The 13714-nt window shown below is 37.4% G+C and overlaps 1 protein-coding gene and 1 long non-coding RNA gene across 6 annotated transcripts in view; both read left to right on the top strand.

The window, feature by feature from the left end:
* Window positions 1-13714, top strand: part of LOC133835098 (trissin receptor) — a 78344-nt gene that overhangs the window by 42168 nt on the left and 22462 nt on the right. For 3 of the 5 annotated variants that reach the window (XM_062264972.1, XM_062264973.1, XM_062264976.1), the window contains exon 3: window positions 2324-2468. The exons of the other annotated variants lie outside the window; for them this stretch is intronic. In XM_062264972.1, the coding sequence (XP_062120956.1) occupies window positions 2324-2468 (145 nt within the window). The remainder of the gene's footprint in view (window positions 1-2323; window positions 2469-13714) is intronic. 5 annotated transcript variants of the gene reach the window in all.
* On the top strand, window positions 7346-8132 carry LOC133835103 (uncharacterized). Its single transcript, XR_009893514.1, has 3 exons — window positions 7346-7740; window positions 7808-7977; window positions 8060-8132. It is a non-coding gene; the product is annotated as an uncharacterized LOC133835103 (long non-coding RNA).

Below are 13714 nucleotides of genomic sequence, written 5' to 3'. Positions count from 1 at the left end.
CTGCAGTAGCAACCCCAACACACGACATCGAGTAGTTCCAAACCATTTGCCCTAAATGGCTGTGCACTTGTTGTGATTTGAGCCAACACCAACCTCACAACGTGTTGTATCACACCAACTGTCGACACATGTTCGCCCTGAACCTGCGTCAGACCGTATCGGATCCAACAAGAAGTTTGATTCGAACATTTGCACTAAATGATCAAACCAAATTGTTGGCACAACGTTCGTGCGGCGGCTAATGCGTCGGCTCACTCACAATTTTCTCGATTGACGTTGTAACTAAATTACACTTTACACATACATAAACAACTTTTGTTTCACTTATTTTTGTTTAGAGTTCACTGTTTGGCATTTATTACAACTTGATATTTCCGTACTCACTGTCCAACATTTTTACTTCATTATTATGTTATGTATACATTCCTCTTTTGCACATAGTTTCTTTTTCTTTCTTTCTTTTTTTTTCACACACATTTTGTTAACAACTACATATCTTACATAACTCGCGCAGCGATGCAGACAGAGCCAGCACGTTTGCCAACCACCTTGAAAATGTCTTACAACCAAATCCTGCCACGAGTGCGTTTACTTTGCCGACTTTCCCATATGAGCCTGAGCTTCAACATGAACCAATTGAATTACGCCCAAAACAAATCGTTAGCATCATCAAAAATCAACTGAATCCGAAAAATCTCCGGGCTGCGACCACATAACTCCCAAAATGATCATCAAGCTCCCAGTCAGATAGAAAAAGTCAATTATAATAATTATAGCAAAGCCGGGAAAGGACCACACAATCCCCAAGTCGTATAGACCTATAAGCCTACTTTCATGCTTATCTAAACTCTTTTAAAAGTGCGTTTTGACTCGGATAAACACATACCTAAGACTCCAAGAAGGAACTCCGTCACACCAATTTGGGTTTCGTGAAAAGCACGGAACAATTGAGCAGGTCAATCGAATAACATCAGAGATTCGGAACGCGTTCGAAAAACGAGAGTACCGTACTGCCATATTTTTAGATGTCTTTCAAGCATTTGGATGGAGTCTGGCTAGAAAATCTAATGTACAAAATCAAGACAATGCACCCCAACAACACCCACAAATTTTAGGGTCTTACCTTTACGACAGAAACTGTGTTGTGAGATGCAACACTGCTATATCTGAAGATTTCACTGTTGGAGCTGGAGCTCCTCAAGTTAGCGTGCTAGGACCAACACTATACGTCCTCTACACAAGAGACGTCCGACAAGCACACGAATAACAACATCTACGTTTGCTGATGATACAGCTATTCTTAGCCGCTCAAAATGCCTGAGGCAAGCAACTGCGCAGATAGCTCTTCATATGGTCGATGTTGAAAAATGGCTATCAGATTGGCGAATTAAAGTAAACGAACAAAAATGCAAGCACGTTACATTCACCCTGAGCATTCAAAACTGCCCGCCGCTAACGTTAAACAACACTACTCTCGCAAGAAAGTGACATTGAAGCCAAAAGAACACACCTAAAGCTAAAAGTCATTGGCTTATAAACGGTCGGGGTCCCATTAGCCTTGATGTTGTCCTGCTGTATAACTCGGTACTAAAACCTATTTGGATGCACGGCTCTCAGGGGAATGCCAGCAATAGCAATATTGACATAGTTCAGCGAGCTCAGTCGAAGATCTTGAGAACTTTCACTGGGGCACCGTGGTACGTTCGCAACGAAAACATACGTAGGGACTTAAACATTCTACCAGTTAAAGAAGTGATCGCAGAACAGAAGGAAAAGTACTTTACCAAGCTTTTGTTGCACCCTAACCACCTGGCGAGAGGTCTAACAAGGTTGAGCAACCAATCACGTCTTCGTCGTAATGACTTACCTACCCAGCGACCGACTTGAAGGACACGCAACCAGAATGCAGTCTTAGCACACTGTTAGTTAAATTTAAATGTTAAGATTCGTAAACTTATTGTTAGTCTCAAAATTAAGAAGAAGCAAAGTTCTTCTATTGATTCCTGAAAATTTTGTTGCGATCAGATACTATAGTAGTATATATATATTTACCATTCGGTGTATTTTTAGTATTTAGTATTTACATTTTGAGAATAATACCGCAATATTTTGTGTTTAATCAAAATGGGTAACGGGTATATCACAGTCGAGCACACAAGCTTCCTTAATTCTTTACAGTGTTATTGGTCGATTTGGGTGTATTCGCAATGATTATCGAATGTGCTTGACGTGAGAACTTAAGCATTCTGTATTTTTTTTATCGAACCTATGTATGTCAAGAATTTTCGAATCTATTGCTAATGATGTAAACTTTTGTTTTCAGGCAATTTACTTGTGATATTGGTAGTAACGCTTTCCCGTCGCCTGCGATCTATAACTAACTTTTTCCTGGCCAACTTAGCATTCGCCGATTTTTGCGTAGGTCTCTTTTGCGTTATGCAAAATCTGTCAATCTACCTAATAGACAGGTGAGTGAATACAAACTTTAAATAAAAGTAAAATATTCATTGATTATAATTGTTTATTATATTATATTACTTAGGGCCTATTTTTTAATGACTCCATAACTCTTATTAATAATATTATTATAAGAATAATTTTATTTCTTCTTTATCCTAATAGGACTATTTGATATAAGCGATTTGTTCAGACATACATACATAAATATCTTTATTGAAACAGCTGATGGGTAGTTTTTCTAATGGTTTAATTTTAAATACAGCATTAATATTTTAATATGTATTACCTATTACATTTTTCATTACTTTTATTACATTCCATTCTTAAAATAATAATATTTATATTATATATTTAAATTATTTACGTCGACCGATCATAAAATTTACTCTTGACTTGCAATCCAAAATTAATGCTATAACAAATAAATTGCAATATTCACAAAGAATACGAATTGGGTTATGCCTAGCACGATTAGAAGTACGATAAGAAATATTAGAAATAATTTCGGCGCCAGCTCAATACAGTCTTGATAATTGTGAGTCTTATTTAATTGTGAGGACTCCTAAGTTTACATTTATTAATAAATTTGATTTATCAAATTTACTATTTACCAAGATTCAGTTGAGTTTCCTCGGCTGTAAGTTAAACGCTACCTGTTATCAATAAAAACAAAGCAATACATATTATCATTTAATTATACCAAATGTAAATTTATTTTATCGGTGTACTACATTGAAAATTTATCACAGAGTAAACAAGAAAGCTACAGTCGAGTATGCTAGACTGTGACAGTTTGAATAAAAGCAAAATATTCCGGTATTATTTTCAAAATATACCGAAATACTACAAAAGCCTAAAAATATACCAAATGGTATATTCGATATATTGATATAGTACTGCAACATTAAAATTACGGTTGTTATTCGATTTTATGGATTTGCAGGGGCGGAAGTGGGCGTGTCAAAAACAGAAACAAACTTGATCTGCGTGCAAACTTAACAAATGCTGTCGAAAAAATGTATAGCTCTATCTTTTATGGTCTCTGAGATCCAGTGTTTCATACGGACAGACACATAGACAGACAGACGGACATGGCTAGATCGTCTCAGCTGTTGACGCTGATCAAGAACATATATAGTCGGAGATGCCTCCTTCTACCTGTTACATACATTGTCTGCCGGCACAAAGCTAAAATATACCAGATTATGAACGAAAGCAAATAGCAGATACGGACTCGCAGACAAACAGCTAGCGTACGTCAATTTTGTTTTGTCGCGACGAAAGACTCGCATATGTAGATACTAGCTGGCTCTATCGACACTATCGATGGTTTGGTGCTATCCAGCCACCATCGATGGTAGCCCTACACTATCGATAGTTTTGCACAACTCTTTACGCATCACAAAATAAAAATCGTATATTTGAAAGTGGAAAGCAATAAAAGAAATAAACTTAAAGCATAGAAAAGTTCCTAACAATAGTGGAATAAGATAAATGCAAGTGTATTTGTATGTTTTATTTTAGGTGTTTAAACCGTTTATGTATGTTCAATTAAAGCAAAACGACGCAGCTCAACTACTCCTAGCAGTGACGTTGAAGTAGCATGTGAATGCAGCTGCGCTGACTCGGCCGCAAGCAGCACACATCAAGAAGCCCTCAAACGTAAGAAAATCATATCGAAGTTATGGAAGTTCTTAAAGCGATCTGACGATAAGAAAATGGTGAAGTGTCTGAATTGCAAAAAGAAATGTAAGACGAGTGGCAACACGACAAATTTGAGAGATCACCTAAAACGATTTAATCCGGGAATCGATGAATCAAATTTACCTGCATTGTCAAGCAGCAGCACAAGATCGAGCATGCACTCAATCTTTTCCTACTTCAAACGAGTCATTTCTTGGGATACCAACTCTAGACGGAAGGGGGACATTGACCGTGCATTAGCCAGCGTCACTCAACCCAAAAAAAATTTACGAGATGCGACGAATCATTCGGCACAAAATATTGCTGAAACTTTGTAAGGTTTCTTGGAGCAATTCAATATTTGTGCGATTTTAAAGATTCGTAACTTGCCATGTGTTGCACACAGCTTGAATCTTGTTGTGCAAGACGGTTTAAAAATTGAAAACAACAATTTGTGTTTGCGAAATGTAAGACCACCGTTAAATTTTTTAAGCAAAGCACTATTACATACGTAAACTTTAAAAAAGCCCAAGAATCCGAAACATCGCTTAGCTTGTTACATGAAATGCCAACTAGGTGAAACAGACTCTACTTTAGAATAGAGAGAATAATAAAAGCAAACAAAGCAATATCAAAAGTTTTATTGGTCACAGCAAATGCACCTCTGCCAATGAAATTATTATTTTCGCGGACATACGCAACATATTGATATATGTAACATCACGTTTTCTCTAATAATATCAATAGTTAACGGATTATACCGCAAAAAGGTGACCAACTGACACCATCGTTAAACACGACCGAATGGAAAATGCTGCAAGAATGTTTGTTGGAGTCAATAAAAAAAATTCTTTTTAAATATAAAGAAAGAAGCATTACCAGAATTGAAACTCTTTTGAATCCGAGGTTCAAAAAAATGGGATTTCGCTGAGCAGGCATTCGGTCTTTTAGAAAGTGAGCTTCTCATTGCATCTCAGCAAATCTCGAAACAAATTGTGGAATTGGAAGCTACAACTTCAATAGAAAAAAAATTAGTTTTTGATTTTGTTTAGCAATGCCGGACAAATAGTCTCCGATCGCCGAACTCGACTGAAGGAGAATAAAATGTTATTGTGTCCAAAATAGCTTATATTAAATGTTTTATTAATTTGTATAACACTATCGATTGCTTGAGAAAAACAATCGCTCGCTATCGATAGTTCTCCACCTCTACTAGATACATAGACGGATACATACAAACGAATGCATCGTTACCAACTTAGCTATTTCTAGCCAGATTTGGCTATTTTGATATTTATAGCCCTGCAGAACTGGAGGTGTCGATCAGAGAACGGCACGGGTATACACACTCAACGGTGCACCCGTTACTCATGTGCCTTTCGGTAGCCTTACACTCGCGAGTGCGAGTGGCCAAAAATACACACACTCGCGAGCCTTATACTCATGAGCAATAAGTGTATCGCGAGCCTTACACTCGCGAGTGCGAGTGCCGAGACATACTCGCCACTCGCGAGCCTTACACTCGCGAGTGCGAGCGCCGAGACATACTCGCCACTCGCGAGCCTTACACTCGCGTGTGCGAGTGCCGAGGCATACTCGGCAATTTGCGATCGGTGATTCTATGCACTCGGGTAAAGCCGGTGCCGGTGGTTATGGGTAAAAAATTATGAGTGGACCGGCACGATTGTATGTATGTACATACATATGTACGTTTGTGTGTATGTATATTGAGATGCAAGAAATGCCGTCGGCTTTTTGTATTGTTCTTGTTATTGCTGGTGCGCTGTTCTTGCACTCATTTTATTTCTTGAAAATTTACCAACCTGACCTGACCCGACAAAATGTAACGCCCATTCATACCTAATTAATATTATAATTCAATAGGAAATGTGGAAAATCCGGGGTTTGTAAAGTGAAATTTTACCTGTTTTATGAGTTTTGGGTTTTTATATTCATCAATAACCGGAAAATCAGAAATTTTATTACCTGTTTATAACACTATTGTAAATGCCTATATAATTACAAAAGGGTATTTTGCAAATTTGTGCAATTTCCATAAATTTCAGGAAAAACCACCTGATATTTTATTTGACCATTTGTCAAAGTAAAAAAACACCCAAAAATCATTCAAAGAAGTCAAAAGTCATAAAATCTACCCGCGAGCCGCGACACGCAAGCATCAATAGGTGGGGAAAAACACCCGAGTATTTGCTCAGACACTCGCGAGTGTCTGATCAAACACTCGCGAGTGTCTGAGCAAAACACTCGCGAGTGTCAGAGCATTTCGTCAAGAGCATGATACAATAACACAAGGTAGTCTCGTCGGAAAAGCTGCCCCTTATCTATCACATGCATAAGTGCGAGTGAAACGACTGCGTCTAGTGAGTGCGAAAGAATCGACAGTAGAGCTTTGTGATTAACCCTTCAATGGCGCATAGGGTTTAATTGTTCCACTATATTAAAAAGAGTTGAAATGTTTTTATAATTTAATTTTTAATAGTTTGGAATTCGATAGTAATCGTTGTTTTTGTTTTTGTATACTTATTTTTTGTTGAGGTACTTAATTTTAAAATATATGCGCATCTTAAAGTAAAATTGTTTTATGACTAAATTAATATTTATATCTCTAGCAGCTAATAACAATTGTTCACCAAGTTTGCAGCCAAGGATTTGCTGCCACAGTGTCCTCCTCTTCAAACATTTTGGTACATTTATAAATTTTACACCGTCCACGCGCTTTCGGCATAAATTGCAATATGTCATTTTAACACAAGGGTTAATCTTCACAAAAAATCGTCCGCGCACAACCTTTCGCTTCAACAAGCACGAGCGCACTGACGATAGTGGCTCGAAGCCGAACGTTAAGGCACGCGACGAGACTACCTTGTGTTATTGTATCATGGTCAAGAGTGTCTAAAATGATCGGTTGCACGAAGAGCAACCACCCGCGAGACAGGAGTGTGTACGAGCCGAGTGCAAGAAAGGCTCGAGTATGACAATGACTCATACTCGCAGCACTCGCATGATTTTGAATAAGTGTGTATCTCTCACTCGTTTTGCGAGTGCACGAGTAGCACTCGCACTCTTAAAAGTACGGGTGTGAGTCGAGTGTCGAAATTTGCCACCCGTGACGATGTCTGGTGTCGATTGGCCATGGGTAAGTGCTTACCTCGCTGATCACTACATGGGTACTTACTAAAGTGACCCTATAGTAATCGAACGTCGAACCACCGAGTCGACTCGAGTTTGCGATTGGCCCTGGATAAGTGCTTACCTCGTCGATCACTACCTGGGTACTTACTAGATTAACCCTATAGTAATCGAACGTCGAACCACCTAGTTAAGAAATATATGCGCATTAAAGCATAAGTACAAAATAACGGCAAGCATCGCTTTTGTTTTTGTTATTTTGTGGAAAAAGCATACACAAGTTTAAAGACAAAACTTCAATTATGCTTTACATCGCTGTTTGTTTACGAGTCTTTGTTTTATTTTGTGCTACTCTTTTACTTAAACGCAGCTGTGTTTCCTAGATGATGAAATTATTGCAAGCATTTGAGTTGAGAAGTGCAAAGCGGATCCGCGATCAATTATTAGGTGAGTTACTTAAAAAATAATTTATGTATGCATTATATGTTTAATGTGTAAAATATTAAATAAACAGATAATAAAATAATATCAAGCAGTTAGTATAATGCATAGTTCTACAGTGGAAAGCGACAATGTGCCTAATTAAGAGGAAGTGGAAATTATGACAGAAAATCTACGTTATGGAAATAATGACAGGGGAATGCAGCCCAAAAAAAGAAGACAATTTCTTTGGTGTTATGATCGGTGAGTATTTTAAAAGATAATTATTTAAAAATCATTATCCACTTTAATCTATTAAAACTTTTTGAATCCTTTTTATTTCCAGATTCAATAACTGAGGACCAGTTGAGAAAGGCCTTGCAGCTCCAAAAAAAAAAAAACGATATTTTAAAACTCAAGGTGCCTTAAAGTAATAAAAGTATGCGACTTATTAAAATAAAGAAAAAAAATAAAAATTGTAATTGTAAATTTTTTTTAATTTATAATGGCCGACCCCTTCATGGGGTCCCATGTAAGCACTTATTTTACTGACCCTTCAATGGGGTCCCATGTAAGCACTTATTTTACCGGTTCCATGGGGTCTAATGTAAGCACTTATTTTACTGACCCTAATATGTTGCACTATTTCACTAGTTCGTGGTAATCGAGGCCGTGGCGATTGACCCTATTTGTGGACATTTCATACAAAAACGGAAATTAAAAAACGCATGGCTAGACGCCACTTTGTAAGTAGTGACTGGCTCCTGGTAAGCGCTTATTTCACCAGCAACGAACTAGCGCTCAGAACTGCAGGGGGGCTATTATTTACGTTGGCTATTACACAAAAAAAATTATTCTATTTGTTCTATTTTAAATAGTTTGTAGTACTCTATTTTATATATTTATTTAAAAACCGATTTCATTAGTTGCTAGCACTTCCTTCTTTTAGTTATTATATTATTTTGTATAATAATTAACATGTAAATAAATATTTATTTAAAGTCGACTAAAAATAAAAAAAATTTAATGCTCCAACAATAATGCTCTAATATTGGCAATAGAGACATGGTGTGTACTACACACCGCCCAGCGTAATCGAATTTTGTATTTTAAATACTAAAATACTATTTACTCTTGGTAGTGTTTGGCGATCGTTTAGCGATCGGAATGCTACCATCTCTGCATTCAAATTAACTTATTATTGAGCTAAGTTTGTTTGTACGGTGATCATTTGCGAAAAAAAGGACTCAAATGTATAAACAAAAAATTCGCGATGTTTGGTTGGAAGATCCCCCCGCGAAGTATCTAGGTATATATTATATAGTTAGTGGTTTGACGTTTGGTGATTTCTGTGGCACCTGAATAAAAAAATTTAACTAACATGCGTTCTTCGGTATTCAACCAAGATTTTCATTATCCGAACTGTGGTTTTCGAAAGTTTTTGGTCATCGTTTTGCTATTTGAACGTTACTGCAGAAACAGCATCCGGCGTGGATAGAACTCGCAGAAGTATGATTTCATCCTGCATAGATAATTTATGCTTTCGCCTGGAAGAAACATATTTGCCTTTTTTTTAAATAAAGATTTAAAACTTACATTAAAAAAAAACCGTGAAACGGCAATCAACGGTTTCCCACAAAAAAATGAGGATGTCACCTTTTTAACCGGTTTCATTCCGATGATTTAGACAACTTTTTTATGCAATTTTAAGTTATTAAATTAAACAAATTCATTTCTTAAAAAAAAAAACAAGTAAGAAAGCTGCAGTCGAGTGTACTCGAGTGTACTCGACTGTGAGATACCCCCTAAGTACCCATTTTAAATAAAAGCAATATATTTTGCGGTATTATTCTCAAAATATACCAAATATACTACACAAATGCTAAAAATATATTAAATTATTATATATTACCGCATTCAAAATATACCATAGAAGGCACAATATGCCAGATTGTCGGCCAAAGCAACTAAGAGCCCTAGTAAGCTGTCGTTTTTGCCCATACAAAAGTATTTCTTTAATAACTTCGACAATTTTTATCTGATCGCAACCAAATTTTCATAACTACTATAGTTATTATTGTATATACCAAATTTCGCAACTCTAGCTTTAAAATCACGCTTGTTATTCGATTTTTTTGATTTGCGGGGGCGGAAGTGGGCGTGGCAAAAATTTGAAACAAACTTGATCTGCGTGCAAACATAACAAATGCTGTCGAAAAAAAATTATAGCTCTAACTCTTATAGTCTCTGAGATCCAGTGTTTCATACGGACAGACACACAGACGGACAGACACACAGACGGACAGACGGGCATGGCTGGATCGTCTCGGCTGTTGACGCTGATCAAGAATATATATACTTTATAGGGTCGGAGATGCCTCGTTCTACCTGTTACATACATTTTCTGCCGGCACAAAGTTATAATACCCTTCTACCCTATGGGTAGCGTGTATAAAAAAAAACATTTTAACAAACTTCAACAAATTTAAAGCCACCCGTTTCATTATACAAGTATTTTTAACTTGCTTTTTCATTCTATGAAAAGTATGGTCGCTCAACAAATTGCAAATTGTTGTAGCCGATTTTTAAAATGTTATTTCCAAATTTGAGGTGGTGTCAGAAATAAGTTGTTTTACAAATAATGACATGCCTAATTGACCTTCTGGCTGTCTTTAAAGAGCAACAATAAACCAATGAGTCAACTATTTATTTTCCCCTTTGCAAATAAAATCCGATTTAATTTAGATTAATTAATTTAATTTCGGTAAGACAAATTTGCTCGTTTTGTAAATCTAAAAAATCTTATGAAAGTTAAAGCGGGAGCACCAATTTTTTCGTTTTCGTTTTCAAAGCGAAATAAATAACGATATAACTTCTATTTTTTCTGATTGTTATCAAAATCATAAAGACTATAGTTATATTATATGAACCACTCCCACTTCCGCCCCACAAATCGACTAAAATCGAATAACACGAGTAATACCTACAGTATTTATGATTCCTAAAAATTTGGTTCAGTTTATATGAATATTGCATAAGTTATTTAAGAAACACTTTTATTCTTTTAAGTTGATTTCGATTGCATTATTTCAGAAATATGTGAACAATTTTTATTCGCTATTCTGTTTTTTTTTCCGTTTGAATGTTGATTTATTTACCTCGAGCGTGTAACATGTAATCTGAAAATATAAAATTTTAAACAAGTTTGCGAGAAGCAAGACGTGAACAGTTCAGGGTACATATTATTTGGATGTCGTTTGTGCCAGCAATGTTAGGGGGTTATCGATATATCGCGAATCGATGTATCGGAAGCAGGAAATGGCAACTCCAGGGGAGGGAAATTTGAAAATTGCTCCTCCTGTTAAATAGGAGATGAAAAGGAACGTCAGTTTTTTTCACGGGAGGTGAGCATGTGGATTTTGCTGGGGCGAGGAGTTGTTTTGCGATCGAGGTTGGAGACGGTCCACCGAGAAAAAAAAGAGGTCGGAAAAATTGGTGTCTGTGCGAAAATTGCGAAGAAGGCGATAACAGCAGCCATATCAACAACACAAGCAACTGCACAAAGATTTGCAGCAGCGGCAACAACCACTACAAAAACAACAACAAAAGAAGCAGCAGCAACAACAACTACAGAAGCAACAGCAGCAGCTGCAGCAACGACTTGCAGCATCGCGTAGCTCGATTGCAGCTGCGCTCATTGCCAACAACATTAAGAATACCAACAATAACGTTGCAAGCAAGAAGATTGCCAATCATGAGGATTTAACAGCGGCGGTGGCAACAACAACTACGTCAACTCCAGCAGAGAGCAACCAAAGCAACAACCAGAGCAACGGCGAGCAACACCAGCGGCCACAATCACCGCTGGATAACTGCGGGCAACCGTCGCCGCGAGAAGACACACGGCGCTTCAACGACGTTGAGCAGCATCCACGACGTGGGATAGTGGGCGAGACAACGCCGCCAACACTGAGGCAGGAGAAGGAAACCGACTGGTGAGTCAGTTCCAAGCCCGCCCCATTCCCGATCGCCAGTGCGGTACGTCCAAATACTCGCAACTGTCGTCACGTTGCGTAAGCATAAACAGCAATTAATTCTTTGGTTTCGAGTCCTCGATATATATTTTTTTTCCGCCGACCTTTTTTGTTAATCAGCGAATTATAAATTTTGTGAAGTAAATTAAAATTATATTAAAGTAAAATAAATTAAAGCAAATTAAAGTTCGAAATACGATATAAATTAAAGTAAATTCAAATTTATTTTCTTGTAAATAGATGACAGAGTAGGGACGACAAACACCTTCATACATAAATTCTTAAAAATCTACTTGCTGCGGGATTATATGTTTATGTTTACTTATTTATATATATATACACACATTTTCTCTATCATCACCCATATCGCCCCTTTACCAATCCCAAGAGCTCTTAGGTAGGTTAAGGTTGACAATAAAGCGACTCAGATAAATATATATATATATACTTCTATAAAAACATACGTATATAAATTGATAAATAAATATATACGAACCGCCCGAATGCGTTACATGTAAAAGAAGTTGTCCTTTACGCCGTTGTGGCTATTTGTTGTTTCGCTCGTCCTACTGCGTGATTTTGTTTGATCTTGCTCCTTTGCCATTTTGTCCAAATATTTGTATATCTGTAAATAAAAAAATAAATAAATTAAATGTTAGTTATTAAGAAAAATTCATGAATAATACAATAGTAATTACGATGAACATGGTTGTGTGAGTTTCCCATCTAAGGGGGGGAAGGGAATTCGACAGCGCTACGCCGGATGAGGAGCAGCCACTAATATAGTGGCCAACGCAAGGGAGATGGCGCTGATGTGGCCATCTCAGGCAGGGTGGGTACGCCGGGGTCCAGCTGTGGCCCTATTCAAATATTAAATTGATCAGTGAGTGTATTTATTATTGTTTTTCCTTGTACTTACCGTCGTCAAAAGTTTTTTTTGGATTTTCTTTTGTTTAGTGCAGTTTTCAATTGCGCGGCAGCTGTTTTGTTTTGTTAGTGATGTGTTTTTTTCTGTTGTGTAAAACAGCTGTTAATATCGGTGGTATATCGATTGTGCGGACTGCGGGCCAGGGATGGAACTCCACCTGAGTACCGATGAGCCAGCCGGCGCCGCCCCAGGGAAGACAACCAGTCCGCAACAATATGGCGCCCTATATGAAATTTGAATTCAAAAAAATAAAAAAGACAGTTCCATCGATGTAGTGTATGTCCTTTTGTCGAGTGAAATTGTGATCATCTGATGTCTTATGTGGTACGATGTAGTAACCCACAAATGCGCAGCTCTGATCAGGATTTCATTTGGTGACAGGATTCAAATCTTAATGTCATTTTTTTGTAGCAGGATTTGTTTGTAGAGAGTTTGCAACGTGTCATCGTAGCCTGGCGGCAGCAACGAACAAATACTGTGATAGAATTGTGATATTAGGTTAGAATTGTTGTATAGGTAGATTCTCTTTGTTGTTTTTGTTCACTATTTGTTCCGTCTCATTTTGAGTGGCGTTAGATGTGTGCTGGCCTGATGCTATCAGCATAGGCGACAGGTGACCCAGAAAGATACAGGATCGATTCTGCGCCGCACCTGCCACACAGCGGACACCAATCGTGGTCAAAAGCGAGATGGATTCAAAATAGATCTCAGGTAGCGCTCCTTGGATGCCATCCATCACGAGAGTGATGGATAGATCATCTGATTAGTGCTTAAGTGTTTTTCCATTGTTCCATTTGTGTAGGAAAGCGTTGGTTAGGTCGTAGTGTGAAGTTTTTCTCTCCCTTCCGTTTGTTAATCTTATAGAAAGGAAAAAATTTGTTGTTGTTTGAGTTATTTATTTATTTATTAGGGTACGTATTTATTTATGGTGTTTATTTATTTATTATAGGAGTTTATTTTTGTAGTTGTCGTTTTTCTTATTTAGCAGTAGATTGATAGGAAATTGTAAATGTCAGAGGGTCGGGAAACAGATGGGGCA

Source organism: Drosophila sulfurigaster, chromosome 2L (genome assembly GCF_023558435.1).
Source record: "Drosophila sulfurigaster albostrigata strain 15112-1811.04 chromosome 2L, ASM2355843v2, whole genome shotgun sequence".
Taxonomy (NCBI): domain Eukaryota; kingdom Metazoa; phylum Arthropoda; class Insecta; order Diptera; family Drosophilidae; genus Drosophila; species Drosophila sulfurigaster.
The sequence above is the reverse complement of the archived record's forward strand: the minus strand, read 5'-3'. Positions and strand labels throughout refer to the sequence as shown.